At 42.1% G+C, this 26,844-nt stretch overlaps 1 protein-coding gene across 1 annotated transcript in view; it reads left to right on the top strand.

The window, feature by feature from the left end:
* The window catches only part of MUC19 (mucin 19, oligomeric), a 763,086-nt gene that overhangs the window by 326,366 nt on the left and 409,876 nt on the right, over positions 1–26,844 (top strand). Inside the window, exons 24-28 of the mRNA XM_077264813.1 lie at positions 3,179–3,425; positions 5,509–5,561; positions 5,719–5,819; positions 10,381–10,532; positions 15,449–15,587. Of these exons, the coding sequence (XP_077120928.1) occupies positions 3,179–3,425; positions 5,509–5,561; positions 5,719–5,819; positions 10,381–10,532; positions 15,449–15,587 (692 nt within the window). The remainder of the gene's footprint in view (positions 1–3,178; positions 3,426–5,508; positions 5,562–5,718; positions 5,820–10,380; positions 10,533–15,448; positions 15,588–26,844) is intronic.

The raw sequence follows: 26,844 nt of genomic DNA, 5'->3' as shown, positions 1-26,844 counted from the left end.
ACCTCTCAGTTAATAACCCCACACAGCCCCACATTTGATGGCCCCACGCAGCCACTATTTGTATGGGCAAATAATATAAGAATGATTTATCATATAACCCAGGCTCCCTGTACACCGCAGCTGTCATCTTCTCTTCTATTCTGGTTAGCAGAGGGCACTGGACAGCATGATACAGCGATGTCCAACGTCCACTGCGTGCATTATCTCAAGCAGGGTGTAGGCCAAAAGAGTAGCCTGTGTTCTGCTGGAGTTCCTGGCAGAGAAGGGAGCTGATTACAGCTCCTCTCCTACTGTCCTGGACAACAAGCGTCTCACATCAATTGTGTTCATGGCATACAGATGTGAATACAATTGAATGTAGAGAGGGAGTGATAACCGGGGCACAGGTGGTGAGCGTGGTGAGTGGTTTTAGTGATTCATTGACACCGCTCACCTGTCAGCCTGTGCCCTGTCTATCAGTGTGCTGAATGCCTGCAGCCAGAGGAAGGTGCCGTCCAGCTGCAGGCATTCAGGTGTTTTGTTATTTTCAAAGTGCACCCCCTCAGGGAGAAAAGAGGAAGTACACTAGTGGGTGCCTACTCTGCCTATTCTTCGTTATGGCCTTGTGAAGTAGTGAACATCAGTGACAAATTGATAATGTCTAGTGTGACCCAAATAATCTCTAGTGGTTTGAGTCTTGAGATGTGAACAATATTTATGACAAATATAAAAAAAACCTCAATGTATGGAGGCAAAGGGGGTGTTTTGTTTTGTTATTATTTACAGAACAGAAAATAATGTGGTTTTCAAATATAAATGTATTTTTTAAAGAACTGATCTGTGCAAGATATCTATGAACTAACTGAAAAGTTTTCAATAGAATTACATAACATACATACAGGGCCGGCTCCAGGTTTTTGAGGGCCCCGGGCGAAAGAGTCTCAGTGGGCCCACCTCTTTAACACATACCACGATTCATGATGCACAGATACAGCACAGAAATATAGCACAGCCACGTAGCATATAACACAGCCATGTAGTATATTGCACAGGCCACGTAGCATCTAACACATCCCACGTAGCATATAGGCCAGCCACGTAGAATGTAACACAGCCACGTAGAATGTAACACAGCCACGTAGTATGTAACACAGCCACATAGTATGTAACACAGCCACGTAGTATGTAACACAGCCACGTAGTATATAGCACAGCCACATAGTATGTAACACAGCCACGTAGTATATAGCACAGCCACGTAGTATATAGCACAGCCACGTAGTATATAGCACAGCCACGTAGTATATAGCACAGCCACGTAGTATATTGCACAGCCACGTAGTATATTGCACAGCCACGTAGTATATAGCACAGCCATGTAGAATGTAACACAGCCACGTAGTATATTGCACAGCCACGTAGTATATAGCACAGCCATGTAGTATATTGCACAGCCATGCAGTATATTGCACAGCCCATGCAGTATACAGCACAGCCCATGCAGTATACAGCACAGCCCATGCAGTATACAGCACAGCCCATGCAGTATACAGCACAGCCCCGTGACGTAGTATATAACATTACACCGCCCACGTAGTATAACACAGCCAGCCATTTAGAATATACAGTAGACTATGACAAGTCCCAGCCAGCATAGCTAACATACCATATTGTAGCTAGCTGCACACAAGTCCCAGAGGACCCAGACAGTACTGTCTTGCAAGTAAGTTGCAGAGACCAGCCACTCCTGCCGCCGCCTGTACGGTACGGGTCGTACTCGTACCTTGTCCTCAGGAGTCGGCTCCCAGGCAGCAGGCTGCATCCCCTCGCCCCCGCAATGCGTTGGGACCGAAGACTCACTCACCCAGTCATTGCTTCACGTGGCGCCGCTGCCCCCTTTGTGCATGCACCAACCATGATCCTGACTGCAGCTGCTGCTCGTCTTCTGCTTGGCGCTGCCGACTGCTGAGTGCCGCTTCTGGACCTGTCCTGGACGGTGGACGTGGAATGGATGATCCTCTTTTGAGCTCTTGTTGCCTCTTAGGATGACGAGCTCTAGATATTCTCACCCGCCCGGAAGTGACAGGACAGATGACCACCGGCCCGGAAGTGACTATGTATCCATGGTGACGGCGGAGGTGATTATTGCGCAGCGCCAGCGAAACCCTCAGACTTTGTGCCGCCTGCTGCCGGGGCTCCGGCGCGGCGGGGATGATTGATGTGCTGTCAAGAGTCACACACAGCAGGGATGTAGTCCAGCTGCAGGGCCCCAGGAGCGCATGTGTGTGTACAATACTTGGATGTTACTGCCATAAATGGGCCCCCCCGTCTCGCCAGGGCCCCGGCACTTGCCCGGGTACGCCGGGTGCTGACGCCGGCCCTGCGATACATATGATGAGTCAACACATAGGAGACGTCCATGGGATATCTAATAGCACTAATGATGGAAAACTGATTTTCCATTAACGTTTTGCAACATTTACGTATTTCACTGAGTATTTAATGGCTGCATGTCTCTTGGTGTTGACGTCATATTGATGTAAAACAGAAACATAACACGCACCAGGCACACACATGGACAATGTATTAGCTGCTTCTGCACATACACCCACAAACAAGATGCTGAGGTCCTGTTATAGCTAGTGATACTGTGCAAATCCCACTTCTCAGTTAACTACTATTAACATGGGCAAACCATTCCACCAGTCTGCAAAATGAAAAAAAAGCATACTTTTCTCCATGACTGGTCCTGCTCCGATGATTACCCTGCTGTGTATTCCATCAGAGCAGACTTCCACTCAGATGGAGTTCCGAAAGGCTGCAGCTGGTCAACACGCGCTGATTGGCCGCTGAGGTCATGTGATATCACAATGTCAAGTGTTCACAGGGAGAGGTAGCAGAAAGATTACAGAAGCAGCACCGGGCCAATAGATAAATATGCATTCTTTATTTTGTATTTGAAAAGTACCCTTTCTGAGTTTACTAAATTCCTTTGTTTAAAAAGAGCTAAAATTGTGATGTTTTCAAAGGGATTGTCAGTCACTATAAGAACTATAATCATATCAATAGTATGGTAATATGACAACCAAGGCTTGATGTGATTTACACAAACAATATATTTAGTGGCATTCAGAAATATCAACTAGATGACCTTTATTAAACTAGTCTTTAGTAATTAACAAAATTTGTATCTTTACAGAAAAGACTTGCAAAAATAATCAAGTACTCCAATACAGTTATGGGTCCTGCTTCCGAACGTGTTTCTTAAGTTCTTCCAATGAACAATGTGATAAACAACAAGGACTAGTCGCTGAAATATGTGGTTGTCCAGATGGACAATACCTGAACAGTGATGAAACTTGTGTTACAAAATCAGAATGTGATTGCTTCCATGTTTCCGACGTTATATCAGCACACCAGAAAATTGAAATAGATGGTCGTCAATGGTAAGAGGGACAAATGTTAAATGTTTATTTCTATCTTCAATTCATAAATTAGAAGTTCTGACAGAGATTAATTATCTGACACCTCTACATGTTAGGCTAAATTCACCCAACTGTATTAAAAAGTGTCCAATTTTCATCCATGAAAACCAAAATTTTTCATTTGTATTGTCACCCATATGCCATCTGTAGGCAATCTGTATGGCATGTATATGGCATTAATTGTTAAATATCAACAGTGAATAAAATGTGCAAGACCATCAACAGTTTCCTATGTTAAGAATTGCAATGTATCGGTAAAAAACTGGTTGCTACACAATTGATCTGCATGAGATCTGAATTTTTATTTGCTTCTCCAATAAACATGAACGGGTGAGTCTCAACCAAAATAAGTGAGAGATTAGAGCATGCTGCAATTTTAATAATATGGACATTCAGCTCCTGTAAAAAAAATATGTTTATCTGAACAGACCAATTGAATAACATTGGTTCTTGTGTTGTATATGATGCCATTTTTTTCCCCAGACAACACTCGGATCAAAAGTATATTTATGTGAAAATAGCCTAAGAAACAGTAAAATATAAACGTTGGTTTTTCGGACAATGTTTACACACAAAGTGCACTTTTTTTCAGACAAATTTGCACCAAATCCAGATTGTAATTTGCATTGAGAATTTTGTTGCAAATTTTAATATGAATACATTTTTTCCTCAATGTATAAATGGAATTTTGAAAATCCTATTTACTTGCATTACACTATACTGTCAATTACTGTGGTGTTTGCATATAGGAAATCCTCAGCAAATTCAGTATGAATATGCCCTAATTTTTTAATAGTGCTCCTGTTCCAGCACTTCTGCTAACTGCAATAGTCTTTAATCCAAGCAAGTCTATTTCTAAATGCTCATTTGGATCCCCTACATCAAGGAGACTAGAATTTTCCTTTAAAATTACATTTGAGTAATAAAATGTATTGAACATTAAGGGAACCTGTCAGCTGATACATGCTGCCCAAACTGTGGGCATCATTTATTAGCCACTGGCTCTATGACCACAGGGTCTTTTCCCTGCCTGCTGACAGTGACTGACAAGCCTCTGTCTATACACGCGTCAGCTGTCAGGGGGCGTTGAGAAATCGCCGGGGACCTGCTTGTACGACTAGCCAATAGCGCTATCTGTCACTGGCAGCTATTAAAAGTACTCTTTTATCTAAAGTGCCATAGTGGTTCAGAGACAACATACCTGGCTGGTCTACTGCAGCCAGTGTGATACATTATGCCCATGGTTTGGGCAGCAAGTATCAGCAGACAGACTATACTTAAAGGGAACCTATTAGCAAAACATTATAACATTTCCAATACATTTTTTTAATGGATAAAAAGCTGAATAAACTATACGGGCAGTTTTACATCACCGGACTTGCATCATTAAAAGCCTGTCAATAAGGTACTTGTTTGCTGATTGGTGGTCATTTAAGCTGGTTTTACACTGATTGCTTATTGTGAAGGAGTATTTCTAGGAATGCTTGTTTCCTGATAATTGGTCATTGTAAACAGGCTGCCAACTGCCTGACATACGAGCAAAACACACATTTGTCTGGTGAAGTAATTTTTAAGCATAAAACTCAGCAGCACTCTCAGCAGCACATTATCCTATGAAATTAGGACAAGTGCTGTCGAGAACAATGATAGTTTATATGCGCAGAACTACACTGTATATTACTGTTTGCTCTGTGCGCATTAGAAATGTGATCTGCCTGTCTAAACTGACTATTATACAATCACCTATCGGCAAACAAGAAGCCAATTGGCATTCATTTAATGCCACAAGTCAAGTGGCATAAGCTTGCCCTTAGGCAGGCAGACCATATCTCCAATGTGAACGGAATTATCAATAATTGATTGTTTTCTATGAAAATAGACTGTCAAATATGCTGCTGAGATCTATGATTTTTAACCAAGCTTAAAAACTAATTTCACCCTATGAACGCACATTTTGATTGTTCGTCAGGTGATTGGCAGCCTATGATATATTGTTTCTTTATCTGCCTCAGATACTGATCAAATTATGTTATCTTCCTTTCAGTGAATGCGTTGACGGAAAAATTGACTGCCGTTCAAATATTAGTGAATTTCCAGGTACAAATATAAAAAAAAACACTTGTTCTGCTCTCTTATGGATTGCTAAAGTCTCTCTTTCTACATTTTGTCTACGTATCTATGGCATATAACTACACTTAAGACAATTACATGTAAATAAAGATCTCCAAGAGAATGTCCTTATTTTTATTTTCAGAACTCTGCTCAGGAAATGCTGAATTTGTAGACTGCAGCTTTCCAAACAACCAAAGACGTATTGACCTAGATTGCAGTACAAAGAATCTGCCAATTATCAGTGTAAGTTATTAAGGACTTCATATAAATGGCAAGTGAAAAAACTATCAGAAAGCATATCAGTAAATATCAAGCATTTTGAAAATATGTATGGATTAAATACTATGAGCAAAAAACACATTTTTAAATACCTAACTATAAATAGATTGACAAATACCTATGATAATTTATATATATTGTCAATTTATTAGGTTTAACCCTTAGTAATTTTTCAAATCTGATCAGTGTCACTTTATGTGGTAATAACTCTGGAACGCTTAAACAGATACCATTGATTTTGAGACTATTTGTTCGTCACATATTGTACTTTATAATAATGGTACATTTATACATAATTTCAATATTTTCTGTGTTTATTTATAAAAATATCACAAATTTTGCAAAAATTTAAAATTGCAATTTTTTAACTTTTAATGATTATCCTTTTAATCCAGAGAGTCATACCACACAAAAAAATTAATAAATAACATTTCCCTCACATTTGAAAAATGTTGTTTTATTTTGTTAGAATTTTAGGAGGTTTAAAAATTAAGCAGTACATTTTATTTTTTTCAAGGAAATTACCAAAACATATTTTTTAGGGACCTATTAAGTTTTGAAGTTACTTTTTGGGGTTTCCAATATGTAAGACCCCCAAAGTCATACCATTATAAAAACAACACCCTTAACATATTCAAAATTGCTTTCAGGTAGTTCATTAACCTTTCACATGCTTTTCAGGAATTAATGTAAAGTGGCATACCAGGAATGAAAAAGTTTATTTTTATCATTTAAATGTTGATAACTTCTGAACAGATCACTGTTGCCAGCAGACTTTAAGGCCATTATTTGGCAATGAATTGCCATCATCAACATCAGGACCACACAATCAAGATCTCAGGGTGCCAATGGGGTTAAAGAGAGACCCCTGACACTCTGTTAACCATCTAGATGCTTTTGTCATTATTCACAGCAGGACTTAAAGTGTTAAACAACTTTTGTCAGTACCAAAACTGATCATGGCTGATGCAGCGAGGTGTTACCTATTGAGTACTGCTAACTGCTATTGTATTGTCAACCATAAGAGGTTGTTAGCCTCTTATATCGCAGGTCAGTAAAAAGACGTATTGGTGGTCACTAAGGTGTTAATAAAACAGTTGACAGCACATCAGAAAGCCCCAAAACTGTCCCAAACATCAAGCAGAATTGGTTGTTTTTACCCTTTCACTACATCCACCATACTTGTATGGCGCTGCAGAAGGTGTGTTCCCGTGAATCACCATACATGTACAGCACTGGCACGATCAGAAACGGTGTTAGTACTCTATGACAGCTGACACCTTGGGGCAATGCCCACAACTGATACTAGCACCAATCACGGTAATTTAACAGCTTTGATGCCACTGTCAATAGTGACAGCAACATCGATGGGCATTGCAGAGGGAGAGAGCACCCTCTCTGCTCTGATTGGCACAACACCATTTCTCTCAAGTTATGCCGATGGACTCCATGGTGACACTGGGCCAAAAGATGGCTGCAGGGTCACCTGGGTACGATCGCCTGTAGGTTCCTGCACAGAGCAGAAGTTGATATGTCTCTCCCTGTCTGCGAGATGCTGATTTGATGCCCTGGAATGCAAAAGCTTTGCGAAGTACTAGATCAGCGATCAGGGCAGGACAAGGTAAAAATGTAAAAAAAAGTTAATTTTTTTTAAAAAAGTATAGAAAAAAAATCACAAGATAAAGAACAAAAAAGATGAAACATTTTAATCCAATAAATACATATATTTCTGTAAAAACAAAAATAAACAAAAATAATAAACATATTTGGTAATGCCGCGTCTGGAACAACCTGACCTGTAAAACTGTCACACTTGTTTATCGTTTCAGTGAACGTCGTAAAAAAAATAGCAAAAAACTATGATTTTTCATCAACAAAAAGTGGAATAAAAATGTCATCTAGTCCGTCAAAAAACAAACTGCCATCCAGCTTCATCAATTGAAAAATAAAAAAGTTATAGCTCTCAGAATAAAGCAATGCAAAAACAATTACTTTTTCTAAAAATAGTTTTTATTGTGTAAAATTGGCAAAACATAAAAACGTATATAAATGTGGTATCACTGTAATCATCATGAGCCAAAGAATAAAGCGGCCTTATCACTTTTACCACACGGAGAACAGCATAAATTCTCCCCTCAAAAAAATTGCATTGACTTGCAGGATTTTGTTTATTTTGCCTCCCAAAAGTCGAAATAGAAAGTGATCAAAAATATTATGTGACCGAAAATAGTAAAATGTCAAGCTGTTCCACAAAAAAACAAGCCCTCAAATGACTTTGTCACCAGAAATATAGAAAAATTATAGCTCTCAAAATATGGTGATGCAAAAACTTTGTTTTGCAAAAAAAATCTGTCTTTTAGAGAGCAGCCATTGCTGTATTCTCACTGACCCGAAGAATAAAGTTGTCTAATCACTTATACCGTGTGAGAACAGTAGACTTCTGGAAAAGTTTCCTGCCATATACTGCAGGCTGGGTGCACAGACGCAGTGTGCAACTAGCCTAAGCGATGTTTGGGCTATATACAGCAACCCCATAAATTGCTTGATGGCCGCTGCAGGAATAGTGCAGTACATTCACTTCAATGGGAGACAAAGCTCAGTACTCATTTACTAAGCAATGTGCAGGGCTGCTGTGTTTCGTTTGTACATCGCTTAGGTCTGGCCCCTGCAGGAGCAGTTTTTAGCTGTAGGTAGGTGTGCTGGTGTTGGAGCCCCACCGATCTCATATTGAAGAACAATCCAGTGGATAATCAATCATTAGGCCCAGAGAACCTCTTTAAGTGCTTTCTCCCCTTTGCAGCAGTGCTATACATGACGTTAAGCGTGGTTTAGGCACACTGCAGTGCTCAGAAAAGAGGGCCATCTGGCTTTCTGAGTGTGGATTTTACTGGATTGGTTTCTTGCAAGTCGTGTGTTTTCCAATGCCTCTGAACTACTAGGAGCAAGGGAAACTTCAATTTTTCCATTTGCAGATGGCAGCCAGGTTTGCGTAGCGGCTTGTTTTTGCATGAAAAGATAAAGTATTTATTGGTGTCATTTGTGGGTAAATAACAGTTTTATTCCAATTTTTGATAAACAAAATGAACAAATAAAAAGCAATTCAGGAATTGTCTTTAACTTTTGAATTCCATTTTACACTGGTCATGGTTGGTAAACTTGATAAAGCGACTTTTTTTGGATCAGTACAAATAGAGGGTTATTTATTGATGCCACCATTATTTAGTAGTTTTTAGAATTTGCTATTTTTGCATGCTAAGACACCAATTTACAATAAAAAGTATTCCTTATTGCATCGCCATATTCTGAGAGCAATAATTTTTTTTATTTTTCCGCTGAAAGTGCTGCATTGGGGCTTGTTTTTTTGTGGGATGAGTCGAAGTTTTTATTTGTAGAAAATTTGGAATACATAACATTTTTTAATCTTTTATTTTCTGCGATTTCTGGGTGGCAGTGTGAACAAAAACCAGAAATTTTAAATACATTTTTTTATTCGCGCCATTCTCTGTGCAGTAAAAGTGATCAGGTAATGTTCTTAATCTTATTACAATAGCCGTGATGCCAGATGCATAAAAGTTTTATATGTTTTACATTTTTGCATATTATGATACATTTTTTGCAAACATTTGCTTTTCCATCATCATATACTCTGATATCTGAAACTTTTTTAATAGCGACAACACTATATAAGGGCTTTTTTGTATGTGACAAGATGACGTTTTCATTGATGATATTGGGTTTTTTTGTATGTGATTTTTGGATCACTTGTTATTCTATGTTGTGTGTTAGTATGATGAAAAAGCTTTATTTTTTATGTGTTTTTATTTATTTAAAAAAATGGGTTAAATAATATGACAGTTTTATAGGTTGGTTTGTTCCAGACACAGCAATACCAAATATCTGTACTTTTTTTTTACTTTTTTTATGTGAAAAACTGCATTTTTACTTGCAAAACATTTTAAAATCTTTTTTGGACTTTCAATTTTATTTTTGCACATTTTTACAAACTTTAACTTTTTTATTTATTTTTTTGCCTAATCCCAGTATGGGACATCAACTTTCCTTATGCTGACCTTACAGGCCACTGTACCTGGGTGACCCTGTGCCATTATTCGACCTGGAGTCACCATGGGGACTATCGGCACAATGCGATTACAATCACATTGTGCCGATAGACGGAAAGAGGAAGCCCCCTCTTTTTGTAAGCAGATAGACACCACTGTTGCTATTGAAATCGATATTAGGGGTTAAATGCGCATAATTGGCACTAGCACTAATTGTGTGTGTTACTGCAGAGTGCCAACTATGATATATAGCTGACACCCGCTGATGATTTCGGCTAGTGAGCCAGTGAGATAGTTGCATCGTACATGTACGACAGTTTCTGGAGAGGTATTTTCCGCAGTGCCATTAAAGTACAGTGCATGTTGTGAAAGGGTTAAATAAAAATGCATGGATGCCACTTTATAAGGGATAAAAACACAGTAAATGTTATTTATCTATTTTATTAAACATTTTCTGTTTACAGGATGACGACGAATGTAAACCTGGATACTACTGCAGATTTGGTATGGTTAGGGACTCAAAAGGGAATTGCGTACCATTCACAGATTGTCCATGTCTTTACGGTGGTCAGGAATATGCAAGTGGTCGTTCTGTGAATATTTCCTGCAATCAATGGTAATTATTTGACTAAAATTCATTTTGATGGATTAATATTATATTATTTAAAAAAAATGTGTTCTATGTGGCTAAACTATATACAGTGACAAGCAAAAGGATAACAATGCTTTGAACTTTTGACTTTCAGCTCCAAATCTCACCATCCACTACTGCTTCAAACGTGTGGCTACCATCATTTTATAGACAATCGTCTTGGCTATCTCATATATAAATTTGACATGTCACTATTTAGCATATGATTAGTTATACAAATTCTTGTCACTCCATTGTTACTGTTTTGCTTCTTCCTGTATAGTACAAAATACAACCTGTTATCACATTCCCTAATAGCTCAGTGTGCTATTAGGTTGATTGCTAACTGAAAGGTCACTGGTTTGAATCAAGGAGCAACCATGAAGATGATCTCCCAAGAAAAGAGAAACAGCATCATCTAACTGATCGCTAGTGCTCTCTCTGCCAAGAAAATTACTAAACTGTTTCATGTGAGTGCTATGACAGTTGGAAAAATACAAATTAAGTCCATCCATCCATTCAAAAGACAAGATGTGTACGTGCAGGCAAAATATTGGTGTCAAAAAGTTGTCTCATCATAGTCTATCAGTTCTGATGCGACAAACAAAGCATTGGAGGTGACTCGTTTGCTTCGTAAAGTGAGTAGTGAGATCACAGACATCCATACAAGTATCGTGTGACACACATTACACAAGTCTGGAATGGTAGCTTGAAAAAAGTTTAAGGAGCCTCAAATTCAATATTGTCATAAGAAGCATTGGCTAGAGTTTGCAAAAATGTATGAAAAGTGGACAGTAGTAGATTGCAAACAGGTGATTTGGAGCAATGGGACAAAAGTTAATAGACTAGGCTCTAATGGGTGCAAATAGGTATGGAAGAAGCAAGGGAAAAAGGGGCTAACGGATGAAAAACCTAATAATATGGGGTTGCTTCACAGCCAAAGGCGTTGGATACTTCATAAGAATTGATTGTGGTCTCATTGCTGAGTTATATGTGAGTATCCTACAAGACAAGTTATTTCGTACTCTTGAGTACTATGGGTATGAAAAGAATGACATAGTGTTCCAGCAGGACAAAGACCAGAAGCATATGTTGAGATTTGCAAAGAAATGGTTCAATAACAATGGAGTAGAGGTGCTGGATTCCCAGACCACAACGCAATTGAACACTTATGGTTAGAATTGAAGAAAAAAATGTATACATTCGCAAGTGAGTCGACCAGTATGCGCCAACTTTGAGAATGTGTAGCAAAGACCAAGGATCAGATTTTGGTTGAGACATGCTTGAATCTGATCGAGAGCATGCCCAGAAGGATTCAGGTAGTGTTAAAAGCCAAAGGTGGATTTGCAAAATTCTAAGAAAATAATAAAATTAAATATTAGATTTTTAGGAGCACAACAGTAACAATGCAGTGACAAGAATTGGCATAACTAATCATATGCTAAATAGTTGCAAGTCAAATTTATGTAAGAAATAGCCAAGATGATTGTCTCTAAAATGTTTGTAGTCTCACATTTGAAGCAGTAGTGGATGGTGAGATATGGAGCCTGAAAGCTAAAAGTGGAAAACATTGTTACCCTTTTGCTTGTCACTGAACTTACATAAGAAAGGAAGAAAAAGGAAAAACTATAACCAATAAAGGTACATCTATATATGGAAACAACAAAAAAATGTAGACATAATATACACATAATGTATACAGAAGCCAAAAAAATTATCTAAAAATTACATGAAAAAATACTAACAGCATGATAAAGTGTGTCAATTAGACTACACTGCAGAAATATATGAGTGCTGATATTATCTAAAGATTGGAATTCGCATATGGATTTAGCGTCTATAAAAACCTGTGAAAAGAAAGTCCTCATTAATACCCATTGGTAAAACACAATCGAGTTTATACATCCAATGGGACTCATAAAGTAACAATGGTGGAACAATGTTGCCAACCCTGAAGTTTGAGGAGACAGCATCTAGGTCGACAACCCTGGTGCCCTTAATTCTACATTTGTGCTGTTGCACATAGTGTGAGGCTACTATAGATAGCACCTTGCTCTCTTTTTCAGTTAGGGCAATATTAGAAAAGTGTTGCTTTAGCCTTTTTCGCAATTCATATGTGGTTTGTCCAACATAAAACATAGAGCAGGGACAAATGAGGACATAGATGATATTTTTAGATTGACAGTTAATATACAATGCTCAAAAAAGATAAAGGGAACACTTAAACAACAGAATATACAGTAACTCCAAGTAAATCAAACTTCTGTGAAATCAAACTGTCCACTTAGAATGCAACACTGTTTGACAATCAATTTCACATGCTGTTGTGCAAATGGAATAGACAACAGATGGAAATTATTGGCAATTATCAAGACACACTCAATAAAAGAGTATGGTCTGAGTGCCCGACGTCCACAGATGGGGGTTGTGCTCACAGCCCAACACCGTGCAGGACACTTGGCATTTGCCACAGAACACCAGGATTGGCAAATTCACCACTGGTGCCCTGTGCTCTTCACAGCAGGTTCAGGAAACCTCCTGAAAGCAGGTTCACACTGAGCACATGTGACAGACGTGACAGAGTTTGGAGACGCCGTGGAGAGTGATCTGCCTGCAACATCCTTCAGCATGACTGGTTTGGCAATTGGTCAGTAATGGTGTGGGGTGGCATTTCTTTGGAGGGCCGCACAGCCCTCCATGTGCTCGCCAGAGGTAGTCTGGCTGCTATTAGGTACCGAGATGAGATCCTCAGACCCCTTGTGAGATCATATGCTGGTGCGGTTGGCCCTGGGTTCCTCCTACTGCATGACAATGCCACAGCTCATGAGTCTGGAGTGTGTCAGCAATTCCTGCAAGATGAAGACATTGAAGCTATGGACTGGCCCGCCCGTTCCCCAGACCTGAATCTGATTGAACACATCTGGGACATCATGTCTCGCACCATCCACCAACGTCACGTTGCACCACAGACTGTCCAGGAGTTGGTGGATGCTTTAGTCCAGGTCTGGGAGGAGATCCCTCAGGAGACCATCCGCTGCCTCATCAGGAGCATGCCCAGGTATTGTAGGGAGGTCATATAGGCACATTAAGGCAACACACACACAACTGAACATCATTTCCTTGTCTTGAGGCATTTCCACTAAAGTTGGATCAGCCTGTAATTCAATTTTCTACTTTGATTTTGAGTATCATTGCAAATCCAGACCTCCATATTATTTTGATTTACATTGATAATTTTTATGTTCTCTTGTCCGCAACACATTCCACTATGTAATGAATAAAGATTTGCAACTGAAATATTTCATTCAGTGATATCTAGAATGTGGTATTTTAGTGTTCCCTTTATTTTTTGAGCAGTGTACTTACAGAGTGGATATTCATGCTGATCCTTAGGGTTATTGAAAGTATACGTAGAAGACAAAGGGACAGACCGAGCAATTTCCACATGCATGTGAACCTTTGAGAGAGAAGCCTCTATTAAGGCTTGTAGGTGGTCGTACAAAATGACTTGGTGACTTACTGAGATTGTCATTTAAATCCTTAGCCCTTCTAGCCATTATGAGTGGTTATGAGTGGTTCTAAGAAATAATGTCCCTTAGTTTTGGTTCCACCAGTAGGGTACTCCAATTTTTATTGACAATTTGTGAAGATCATGCCACTGGTTATTGAAGGAGGTGACCTGCCGGATGAAAATTTCACATGGTTTCATCCTGGGATGTAACAAGTCGGTTCTATTTTATTGATGAGCACAATGAAAGACTTCATTAATTACTCATTTGGGGTACCCTTTGGTCCTAAACTGTTGAATAAGTTCTCCAACCTGCAAGTTAAAATCAGATTTGTAACTACACTTAAATTTAGCCTTGATAAATTGACCAAAAGGAATCGTTTTCTTAAGGTGTGAAGGGCAAAAGCTAGAGAAGTGAATTAAGCTGTGTGTAGAAGTAGCTTTCCAAAAAAAGAGTTGAGGTCATCCTATTGTCCTGTTTTGAGAGCCAAAGTGAAAGTAAGAACTATGTTAGAAGAGTTAGAGTTCAGAGTTGAAATCAACTCAGAACACAAGTCCGGAGGGCTAGTCCAAAAGAAGAGGACATCATTGATGTACCTATATCACTTTAATACATGATGTTTAAAGAGGTCTAGGGTATACACGTGTGTCACCTTCCACCACCCCAAAAAGAGGTTGGCAAAGGAGGGGGCACAACAGATATTTGTTTGTAGTAGGTATGATCAAAAAGTAAATAATTGTGCTTAAATACAAACAACAATAACTCCAAAAGGAATAGATTATATGAACTGTCAGGATCACCTGTTTGTTCCTAAAAGAACTTTGTAGCTTGCAGATCCAACTCATGTGGTATGCTAGTATAGAGAGACTCCACATCAAGTGATACCAGCGTACTTCTAAGTGGAAGAGAGATTATCTTCAAGATCTCCAACACATGCATGTTGTCATGAATACAGGAGTCCAGTTGGGGTAACCATAGGTTGAAGATAAAACTCTAAGTATTCACACATCCGTGAGGCCATTAATTCTGGCCAGAATAGGTCTGCAAGGGGGATTAAGTAGATTTGTGGACCTTTGGTAAAAGATGGGGATGACAGGTTTAGAAATGATTAAAATATCCCGCTCAGCTTTATTGATGGTTCCCCTGTGAAAACACCAAGTTCACCAATAAATCCAGTTTCTTCTTGAAGGTTACTGATGGATCTGAAAGGCATACAACATATCAATTTTAATCACTTAATCATCGCCTTTCCTCTGTCATTTATAAATGGACTGGCCACAGGACCTTATTCCCATCTTTATCCACCTCTTTGATGATAAATGAAGTCTGAAAAGACATACCGTATATATAGCTTTTACCGGATGAAGTCATATTACATTTTCTATTACTTAGTGTCTGTACTAAAGGAACATGGAAATGTTCTTTCGATGACTGCCAAACAACTTGCAGTGTTTTTGGAGATGGTCATTTCCAAACCTTTGATGGAATGTGGTACACATATGATGGAGTCTGCCAGTACACTCTAGCACAAGTGAGTATAAATTATAAATTGAACAATTTCATATTCAGCAATACCTAAATGTACATTTGTTTCAGTTTGTGCACAAGCAACATTAGACCAAACAATTAGCAGGTTCAGTCAATTGTCACTATATTAGGTAGGTTTTTCCTTTTTTTAGAGATCTTTTTATTGATTACAAATAACAAGAGAGCATTTTAATCCAAAAAGTGTTTTACAGACGTTAATGCACAGTGGATTTTGTAGGGTGAAAATTGTAATTTTTCAATATTTGTTGCTTGTTTTTTGTTTGACAATCTGTATCTTTTATAGGTATAAATTTTGTGTACATGTGGCTTTTTAATCAATTTGTATTCCTTTTTTTGAGAGGTATAGTGCAGCGGTGTCCACACTGTGCAGTGATGAGGCACTGACCAAGGAAAAGTTCAAAGTAAAGTCTCTTTTAATGAACGGTTTACTCACAAACAGAAGGTAAATCAGATCCTCCGGATCGCAGCCAGGAGAATAAAGACAGTCTGTGACCCATTGACGTGGGCGACTGCACCGCTGTGTAGGCTGAGAATGCCAGAACTTTTAGCTCCGCTTGGCCCTGTGTTGCTTCACACATGCTTGAGCCCTGCAAAACCGTCTGCTCTGCCTACTTGCAAGACCAAAACTGACACAGCCAACCCTCTGGTGCAGGGGTATTTGCAAACAAACCAGTAGCCATAGGCCACATGGAAAACCTCGGGCCGAGGAAGGAAATGGACCACCCCACTACCATCCTGTAGTGCATTTCAAAATAAAAGCCCATGATGGGTTTTCTTTAAACTGCTTTGGACAAATAGCTTGCCCAAGCTTGACACTTACTTCTATTCTGTCTTGCAATCACAGCTATGCCCGTGACAGCAATGCACTCCCCCTGCCTCCATATACTTCTTTGCACATCCTTGGGGACACAGTGACTATCACATATAACAGCAGTCACTGCCTCACATACTCCCCTCCCTCTATTCAAACTTGTGGGGTTGAACATTTGCCACCATACAGGGGGCCTGTGACAGGGCATCCGTGCAGCACCCCAGAGACCTGGTCATTGCAGTAACGTCCCTCTGGCCACCAGGGGGAGCAAAGGATTCTATGTATTAGGCCACTCCTCACACTTTGGTAAAACTGGGGGTTGGATAGGAAGTTAGAGAGCAGCTGACTGGGTTTTGCCCGAGCAACATCTAGTGAGAGAAGAGGTTGCTTGGGAAGATACAGGGGGTCCCTGTCAGGGGTGGGATCCTGACAGTGGCCTAGCGAACAGGACAGATCATTACGGAGCCGCGCCTGCACTACATTGCGGCGGTATCCTAAGAAAGGACAAGAAGTGAGGTATATTGTGGAGAAGTGAGAAACGAGATCACAGCACAAAGGCGCGAGAACCAGTAGGAGTCATGCCCCGAGATCGGCAACATCCTACTGAGGCGCATAGCCAGTGGTCGGAACGCCAAGGAAGTATTGGGCTCTAAGCATTACTTCAAACCAACGGCAGGACAGTTAACTCTAGGTTGGCTGTCTCACCTAATTCACCTAATGAAGACAACGGAGGCAAATTGTGGGAGAGGGGCGTCTCTAGGGTCCCTATAAAATAGCTCCAGGCCTACCCCATCATACGGGTGCGTCCTATCCATATCATCTGGGGGACGGAGAGAAAGAACAGAAACATACACGACAGTTGTGAGGACTATCCCGTGGTGCTCAGCAGGGAAGTACTACAACACCCAGGCACTAGTAGGTAGGCACTGATTTTCACCTGCAAAGGGAACTCTGGATGTGCCTTCGGACCAGCCGGTCTCGGACAGCCCTGTTAGCAGTGCTCTGGATTGTGGATCCCGAAGCCTTCAGTAAAGAGGTAAAGAGACTGCAACCCTGTGTCCTCGTTATTTCATCGCACCACGCACCACCACCTTTAATTGGATGCCCCTTAGCAGGGTCACGGACCGGGTCAGGCCACCGTGACAACCCCAAGACTGAGACAGAGAGGCCCGGTACCAGGTACCCCTCGGCCCTGCGTCTGGGGGCGCTCCATCTGCATTTCCCTGTGATTTCCCCGCCCGATGTTCCACTGAGAAACTAAAGTTTTATCGGGACAGGAACCATCTGGTGACTCGGGCATTCCTCTCATTTGCACTTCTCATCCAGTTGAGGGGTGAATGGTCCATTACCAAATGAAACTGACACCCGAGCAAATGGTAGCATACGGACTCCCAGGCTCACTTAATCGCCAAGCACTTCTTCTCCACTACGCCATATTTTTTCTCTGCCGGGGTCAGTTTCCTGCTCAAGTAGGTGATTGGAAGCTCATCCCCATTTACCTCTTGTGACAACACTGCTCCAAGGCCTACCTCTGAGGCATTGGTTTGCACGATAAAGGTTTTCTTGAAGTCAGGGCTGATGAGGACCGGCTGTCCACACAATGCTGACTTCAGGGACTGGAATGCTTCCTCCGCTTGAGGGTTCCACCGGACCATCATCGTCTTCTTACTTTTTAACAGGTCCATTAGGGGTGCTGATTTCCCAGCAAAATTGAGTATAAACTGAACTGGTGGTAGTACCTAATGATGCCAAGTAATGCCCTCACCTGTTTGGTACTTAAGGGCTTGGGCCAGTTTTGAATGGCCTCAATCTTGTTTACTCGGGGCTTGATAACCCCGCAACCGATCACGTAACCTAAGTACCGAGCCTCCGTGAATCCTATCATGCATTTCGTAGGGTTTGTTGATAACCCCATGATTCTGAGATACTCCAGCACTGCTTGTACCTGAGACAGGTGGGTAACCCAGACAGTACTAAAGATGACTATGTCATCCAAATAGGCCGACGCGTAATCCCAGTGAGGCTCTAAGAGAATGTCCATCAGCCTCTGGAATGTGGCCGGAGCCCCATGGAACCAAAAAGGCAAGACAACATACTGGTAGAGACCCTCTGTTGTGATAATAGTGGTCTGTTCTTTTGCAGACACCGTTAACGGGACCTGCCAGTAACTTTTAGTGAGATTGAGCGTGGTGAAGTACTGGGCCTTCCCCACTCAATTAGCTGGTCCACACGGGGCATTGGATAGAGGTCAAACTTAGATACCTCATTTAATTTCCTGAAGTCATTACAAAAACTTAACAACCCTTCTGGCTTTGGGATTAGGACAATAGGGCTAGCCCTCTCACTCCGGGACTCCTCAATGACTCCCAACTGAAGCATTTGCTTCACTTCAGCCGTGATGGCCTGCCTTCGGGCTTCAGGCACTCGGTACGGTTTCATCCGTACACTTACCCGGGGCTCGGTGAAGATGTTATGTTGTATCATAGAGGTCCGCCCCGGCAGTTTTGAGAATATGTCCTTATTCCGCTGCACCAGAGCATGAGCCTCCCACTGCTGCTGTTTGGTGAGGGCATCATTTATTTTAACTTGACCCTCTGCTGGGTCCTTGGCCAGTGCCAGAGGGATCCCCATTGGCACGACCGGATTTGCCTCCGCGATCAAACATTCCCGGTCTTTCCAGGCTTTTAGCAGGTTGACGTGGTATAGTTGTTCGGATTTCCTTTTTCCGGGTTGGTGCACTCTATAATTCACCTCTCCTACCTTCCCCCATATCTCATATGGCCCTTTCCACTTGGCCATGAGCTTACTCTCTGGGGTGGGCACTAGTACCAACACCCGGTCCCCTTCTTTAAAGGCCCTGACCGTGACTCTCTTATTGTACGTGTAGCTCCGCGCAGCATGGGCATCCATTAGATGCTCTTTTACTATGGGCCATACTGCCGCAATCCGGTCCTGCATGCTCACCGCGTGCTGGATTATGCTCTGATGCGGAGTTGGCTACTATTTCCACGTCTCCTTAGCTATGTCCAGCAGGACCCTCGGGTGCCTGCCATGCAGTAGCTCAAATGGAGAGAACCCCGTGGACGCCTGCGGTACCTCGCGGATAGCGAATATTAGATGGGGCAGTAACGGGTCCCAATTCCTCCCATCCTTGGCGACCACCTTTTTTAGCATGGACTTAGGGTCTTTTTAAATCTCTCCATGAACCGTCGGTTTGTGGGTGGTACACCGACATGCATAGCTATTTAATCTGGAGCAGCTTACATAGCTCCCTGGTCCCTTTAGACATAAAAGGAGGACCCTGATCTGTAAGGATATCCTTTGTCAGCCCAAGGCGACAAAACACGGCAAATAGCTCACGGGCTATTAGCTTGGCTGATGTGTGGCGGAGAGGTATCACCTCTGGTACCAGGTGGCGTAGTCCACTATGACTTGAATATGTTAATGGCCATGGGCGGATTTCACTGTGGGACGTACCACATCCATTGTGATCTGATCAAATGGTACCTCTATGATGGGCAGAGGTACCAATGGACTTCAGTAGATCGCAGTGGGTGAGAAGAGTTGGCACTCTGAACCTGTGTCACAGTACCTCTGGACCTCCGTGTGGATCCCAGACCAAAAAAATGCTGCAGAATGCGCTCCTGCGTCTTTTTGGTCCCTAAGTGCCCTTGTAGCATATGGGTGTAAGCCATGTCGCGCACCACCCGACGGTAGGGCTGGGGTACCACCAGCTGTTCCACACCTCATCACGGATTTTATCTACCCAGTACAACAACTCCTGGTGGATAGCCATGCAAGGAAAAATTGTCTCAGCACCCAGTTGCTGAGCTATCCCATTGATTTCAACCACCCTTTCTCGTGCCCAGGACAGGGTGGGATCCTGGAGCTGAGCTGTCCTGAACTTACCAGGGGACATCTCCAGCTTAGGGATCGGTTGGGTCTCCTCGACCTCTCCTGCCATTACCTCTAGGGGGAGTCTTTCTGGGTTGCACTCTGTCCCTATGTTGGAGACCTGTTGTGAATTCCGTTCTCGAACTCCCTCCTGTGGTCATGAATGGTACTTCGGTGAGTTCTGTCCGTGGACTCCCTCTGGTGGCTGTGAGTGGAACTGCTGGTTCTGAGGTTGCTTCCTCAGCTGCCCTCGTTTGCGGCTAGGCTGGCTTCTCTATTTAACTCCACTCAGATCGTTACTCCATGCCAGCTATCAATGTATCAGTACTGGTTCAGATCTCTCTCGGATCTTTCTGATGACCTGTCTACTCCAGCATAAGCTAAGTCCCCGCTGGTTCATTTGTTGTTTATTGTGTACTGAATATGTTTCTTAGTGTTTGCTAAGTTCTAGTCCAGCTTGCTAACATGATATTGCCTTGCTAGCTGGAAGCTCTGAGTTGCAGAGTGGCACCTCCGCACCGTGAGTCGGTGCGGGGGTCTTTTTGCACACTCTGCGTGGCTTTTTGTAGTTTTTTGTGCTGACCGCATAGATCCCTTTCCTATCCTCAGTCTATCTAGTAAGTCTGGCCTCCTTTGCTGAAACCTGTTTCATCCCTGTGTTTGTGACTTTCCTCTTAACTCACAGTTAATATATATGGGGGGCTGCCTTTACCTTTGGGGGATTTCTCTGAGGCAAGGTAAGGCTTATTTTCCTATCTTTAGGGGTAGTTAGCTCTTAGGCTGTGAAGAGGCGTCTAGGGAGAGTTAGGTACGCTCCACAGCTATTTCTAGTGTGTGTGTTAGGATTAGGATTTGCGGTCAGCAGAGTTCCCACTTCCCAGAGCTTGTCCTGTCATTTAGTTTAACCATCAGGTCATTCCCGGTGCACCTAACCACCAGGTCCATAACAGAGACCCCTACGGCAGGTATCCCTGACATGGGAACTTTGGAAATAGCATTTACCTTGGGAGGGTTAACCCTGGTCTCCTACAGGGACCAGAACAGGGGCAAGTCTCTTCCCAACACAGTCCCATACGGAAGAACCTTTACCACTCCCTCAACATGTCTTATTTCCACACACGGTGTGGAAAATGTGACTTCCACGGTCGGGTACTCCCGGAGTTCCCCATGATTATGCACCACCCCCACTTTACATTCATTGGGGTTGTTCCCAACAGCAATGGATCCATGAACCAGAGTTACTAGGCTCTCCGAGTCCAAGAGTGCCTCCGCCTGGTACCCGTTGAAGAGTACCTAGCACAGTTGGGGTTTGCTGCTGGCAGTGCCCATAGTTGTGGTACAGATTGGCTGGGGATACATAGACACCTGGCGAGTATACCCACAGTCCATGGATTCAGTTGTTAGGGGGCAGTTGGCAACCACATGTCTGGGCCCTTGGCACCACCAACACTTAACAACTGCGACAAGAGGGACCTTGGGGCTGATTTAAGGGACATGGGTCTGTTGTCATTCTCCTTCTGGTATACCCCCTCAGTACGGGCACAGTCCGGATTGGCCCCAGTGGAGGTTCGTGGACTTTTCCCAGGCTCCTGATCTGGTGGGGCCTTACATGACAGCCAAAGTGGAGCAGTGTCCCGTATAAAGTCCTGAGTGGCTGTATACCACTCAATCAGTCCTACCACCCAGTCCAGAGTGCCTGAGTCCCCTTGTCCCACCCAACTCTGTATAGCTCTTGGCAGAGCCCTCACCAGCTCGTTGACCACTACCCTCTCTACCATCTGGAAAGGATTTAAGGTCTCAGGCTGAAGCCATTTTGTAACCAGCTGCATCAACAGGCTGGAGCCATTTTGTAACCAGCTGCAGCAAGTCATATGTCTTAGATCTGGCAGGACGCGACTCCACAAACAACCACTGGAATACCCGTTGAGCCCGCACATATGTATTAACCCCCAGTCGGGCAAGGATCTCATCTTTCAGCTTCCCATACTCCAAGGCATCATTGCAACTGAGGTCCAGGTAGGCCTTCTGGCATCTCTTGTCAGGAAGGGGGCCCCCACTTCAGCCCACTGGGTCATCGGCAAGCTCTCCCACTCTGCTGTGCATTCAAACACGGTGAGAAAGGCTTCCATATTGTCCTCAGGACTCATCTTTCTTAAAGCTGACCGAACTTTATAATGAGCCTTTGAATGGATTGAGGTTGCTGGTGGGTTTTCTTAAAACTGCCTTGGACAAATAGCTTTGCCTAAGATTAACACTTACTTATATTCTGCCTTGCATTCACAGCTATGCCTTTGACTGCAATGCACTCCCCCGTCCTCCATATGCTTCTTCGCACATCCTTCTTCGCTTATAACATAGGTCACTGCCTCACAGAGGCAACCATAAACTAGAATTTTCATTTATTATTATGTATTCATTTTTGTTTACGGTGGTCATTGTGAATGATGTGAATGGATGTTATGTGGACACTTGTGTTAGAGCTGCTTCAGATGTCGGTATAACTTAGTCTAATCACTAGGGTTGAGCGACTTTTGCTTTTTTAGGATCGAGTCGGGTTTCGTGAAACCCGACTGTCTCGAAAGTCGGATCGTGTGAAATCGGCCGATTATTGTGAAAAGTCGTGGGGCCGACCGAAACACGAAACCCAATGCAAGTCAATGGGGATTGTTTTTTTTTTTTAATCAATCTCTCAATCGCTCTCTCTCTCTCTCTCTCTCTCTCTCCGTCCCTGCAAAGTTTGTGTTTCACTGTGGGAATCGCTATATCCCAAACGTTAAGATGGCAGTTTTACCCCTTGTGACGCCGCACAAAGCGAGCCGGAACCCATGTCATCACGCTGCACACACTCCTTCATTGGCTGAAAAAAATGGCGGGGAAAGCGTCATACGAAACGTGACTTTGGCGCGAAAATCGCCAACCGTGTGGCCGATCCCACGCTGGGGTCGGGTCGGGTTTCACGAAACCCGACTTTGCCAAAAGTCGGCGACTTTTGAAAATGACCGATCCGTTTCGCTCAACCCTACTAATCACTAGTGTTGAGCAATACCGTCCGATACTTGAAAGTATCGGTATCAGATAGTATCAGCCGATACCCGAAAAGTATCGGATATCGCCGATACCGATACCCGATACCAATACAAGTCAATGGGACACCAAGTATCGGAAGGTATCCTGATGGTTCCCAGGGTCTGAAGGAGAGGAAACTCCCCTTCAGGCCCTGGGATCCATATTAATGTGTAAAATAAAGAATAAAAATAAAAAATATTGATATACTCACCCTCTGACGCGCCCTGGTTGTTACCGCCAGCCTTCGTTCCTAAGAATGAGCGCTTGAAAGACCTTAGATGACGTCACGGCTTGTGATTGGTCGCGTGGCGGTCACGTGACCGCTCCGTGACCAATCACAGGCCGCGACGTCATATAAGGTCTTTCAAGCGCTCATTCTTATGAACGGAGGCTGGCGGTTACAACCAGGGCGCGTCAGAGGGTGAGTATATCAATATTTTTTATTTTTATTCTTTATTTTACACATTAATATCGATCCCGATACCAATTCCCGATACCACAAAAGTATCGGATCTCGGTATCGGAATTCCGATACAGCAAGTATCGGCCGATACCCAATACTTGCGGTATCAGAATGCTCAACACTACTAATCACAGATTGCAATGTAATGACTCTCCCCAGATCTCCCGAAACAGGCGTCACAGGCTCACAGTCATTCATGAAGCTGTTATGCTTGTTTTGAGAGACTTGCGAACAGTCTGTACATTATGGCTGTTGCTCAGACCAATTTTCATACTGTAGGTGTCTGAAGCAGCCCTTACTTACAGTGCATTAAAAAATATTCATACCCCGTGAACTTTTGCAAATTTTATCACATTACACTCACAAACTTAAATGTATTTTTTTTAATTCATTTATTACACAACAACAACAAAAACAAATGGACATACATAGTTTACATGTATCCATGTCAGCACAAATACACTCATCATAATACTCATAAAGAACACAGTAAAAGTATATAATGAATTTGCATTAATGTATGTCTCAATACATAGACCGGATCATATAATTTCAGGAAATTACAGTATGCCTACAGTACTTAAAACCTTAAAACTATTTTACTGCCAAAACAATCCCCATCTCATTTATAAAGTAATGCTGAAGCACAGCGTGAACCATGCATATTTTACCTTAAGCTCTATCACATTGGAACTAGACCATCAACCACGTGATGACACAGTAAGGTACGACGAGTTTCATACATCCCAGATTTTATAAAATTTCTCTAAACAGCCCCTATTCTGGTATAAGGTACGTTCGTATGGTATGATTGAATTTACCAGCTCAATCCATGCCCCAAGAGATGGATGCACATTGCCTATCCAACACAAGGCTATTAGTTTCCTTGCCAAGAAAAGTGTCTCTCTCAAGAAAATTTGAACATGGTGTCCCCACGACTCTTCCTCTAGTACCCCAAATAGACAGACTAATGGATTCAGAGGAATGGGAATAGTAAAAGAGAGGTCAACAATGACGTTACCTCGTTCCAAAAAGATAGTATAACTGGACATCCCCATATCATGTGTATAAAGTCTGCCTCTCCTGTATGGCATCTAAGGCATTCTGAAGATTGAGACCACCCAATTTTGAATAGTCGTAATGGGGTTAAATATGATTGATGTGTTATATACATTTGTATCATTTTATTGTTAGCCGAAGGGGATACTTTAGTTGGGGACTCAAGAACCATCTCCCAGTCCTCATCGTGAAGATCAGGTACTAAGAGTTTCCACTTTTCTCTAACTGGTAGTAGAGCAGAATCAGCGGATAACAGATATGTGTATAGCGCAGAGATAAGACCACGGGGTCCCTGTGATTTAAGGATCCCTATCAGTGGGAAGGATGATATTATTTGCATTGTATTTATGCTACGCATATGTGATTGAATCGCTGATCTGAGTTTCAAATAGCGAAAGAACTGAGGCTGTGGGATATCATATTTAAGTTGCAATTGTTCAAAAGACATTAGGGCACCCTGTTCATATAGATCATTAACCGAAAGAACACCATATGATGTCCAGAATTGAGCAGATGGGTGATTCAGTAGCCCGGGGAAGTATTCATTATTCCATAAATGCATTTCGGCTACAATACCATTAAAGTGAATTACTTTTTTTACCTGCCTCCAAATCAACCTCACCAGCCAGAGTAATGGTAATAGTCTAGGGGTATTAGGTCTATTTACTTCCAAGAAACCCAACGGACAAGCAATCCTTGCGGCATGGACCACATGGCTCTCTGAATTTGGCAAACAGCCCCCAGGCATCCATTTCCCCAAAGCTCTAAGCTGTCCTGCCAAATAATATAAAAAAAAATCTGGCAACGCCGCTCCTCCCATTTGTTTAGACCTATGCAAGGTAGACAATTTAAGTTTAGGCCTAGCCTTCCCCCATATAAAGGACGAGGCTAGCGAGTTTAAGCTTGAAAAAAAGATCTAGGAACTGGTGCTGCACTATGTTAAAGGGAGTAATTAAGCTTCGGAAGTAATATCATTTTAATCAAGTTTATGCGACCTGAAACAGACAGTGGTAATTTACTCCATATAACAAATTTGTGTTTAACTAAGTCCAGCAACGGAAGAATATTAAATTGTAGATCAAGTCTACTACATTTTGGTACAATTATTCCTAGGTATTTAAAATTAGACACGACCGGTAGTGGGGATAACGTTTCGAGGTGATCTATTAAAACATGGGAAAGAGGCATTAAGGCGGATTTATCCCAGTTGATGTATAGTCCCGAGTGCTTACCAAATCCCTCTATAATGGTGATCACATGTGGTAGGGTCTCTTCTACTTCATCTATAAATATTACCATGTCATCCGCATATAAACCAATAATATCCGTGCGGTCTGCTATGCTAATACCTCTGATAGCTGGAGTGGATCTCATTGCTAGTGCTTCAATCACAAGAGCAAAGATGGCTGGAGAGAGAGGGCATCCTTGACGAGTTCCCCTTCCCAAAGAGAATGCCTCAGACATAGAGATATTAATAATTATCCAGGCTTTTGGTTTCATATATATTGCGCCAATCCATTTTTCAAATTTAGGACCAAATCGATATCTCTGTAAGCATGCAGATAGGAAAGGCCATTCGAGAGAATCAAATGCCTTGGCCGCGTCCAGCGAGGCCATGGCCCACCTATTCTCCAATACTCAACGTACTATATTGGGCTATTGACTGAACTCTCCTGATATTAATAGATGTACTTTTACCCGGCATAAATCCAGTCTGGTCTGGGTGTATTATTTCCAATATTACTGTATTTAACCTGGTGGCCCAAATTTTAGTAAAATTTTTATAATCTACATTTACTAATGAAATAGGACGGTAAGATCCACATTCAAAGGGGTCCCTCCCTTCTTTTTTTTAAATTATAATATTTGCTTCATAATAGGAGTCTGGCAAAGAACCCCCCTCCCAAATCTCCAGAAATACTTTCAAAGGAATTGGTGCCAAAATGT

The sequence above is a fragment of the Ranitomeya variabilis genome, chromosome 5, assembly GCF_051348905.1.
Source record: "Ranitomeya variabilis isolate aRanVar5 chromosome 5, aRanVar5.hap1, whole genome shotgun sequence".
Lineage (NCBI taxonomy): Eukaryota > Metazoa > Chordata > Amphibia > Anura > Dendrobatidae > Ranitomeya > Ranitomeya variabilis.
This window is presented reverse-complemented; position numbering and strand designations above follow the sequence as displayed.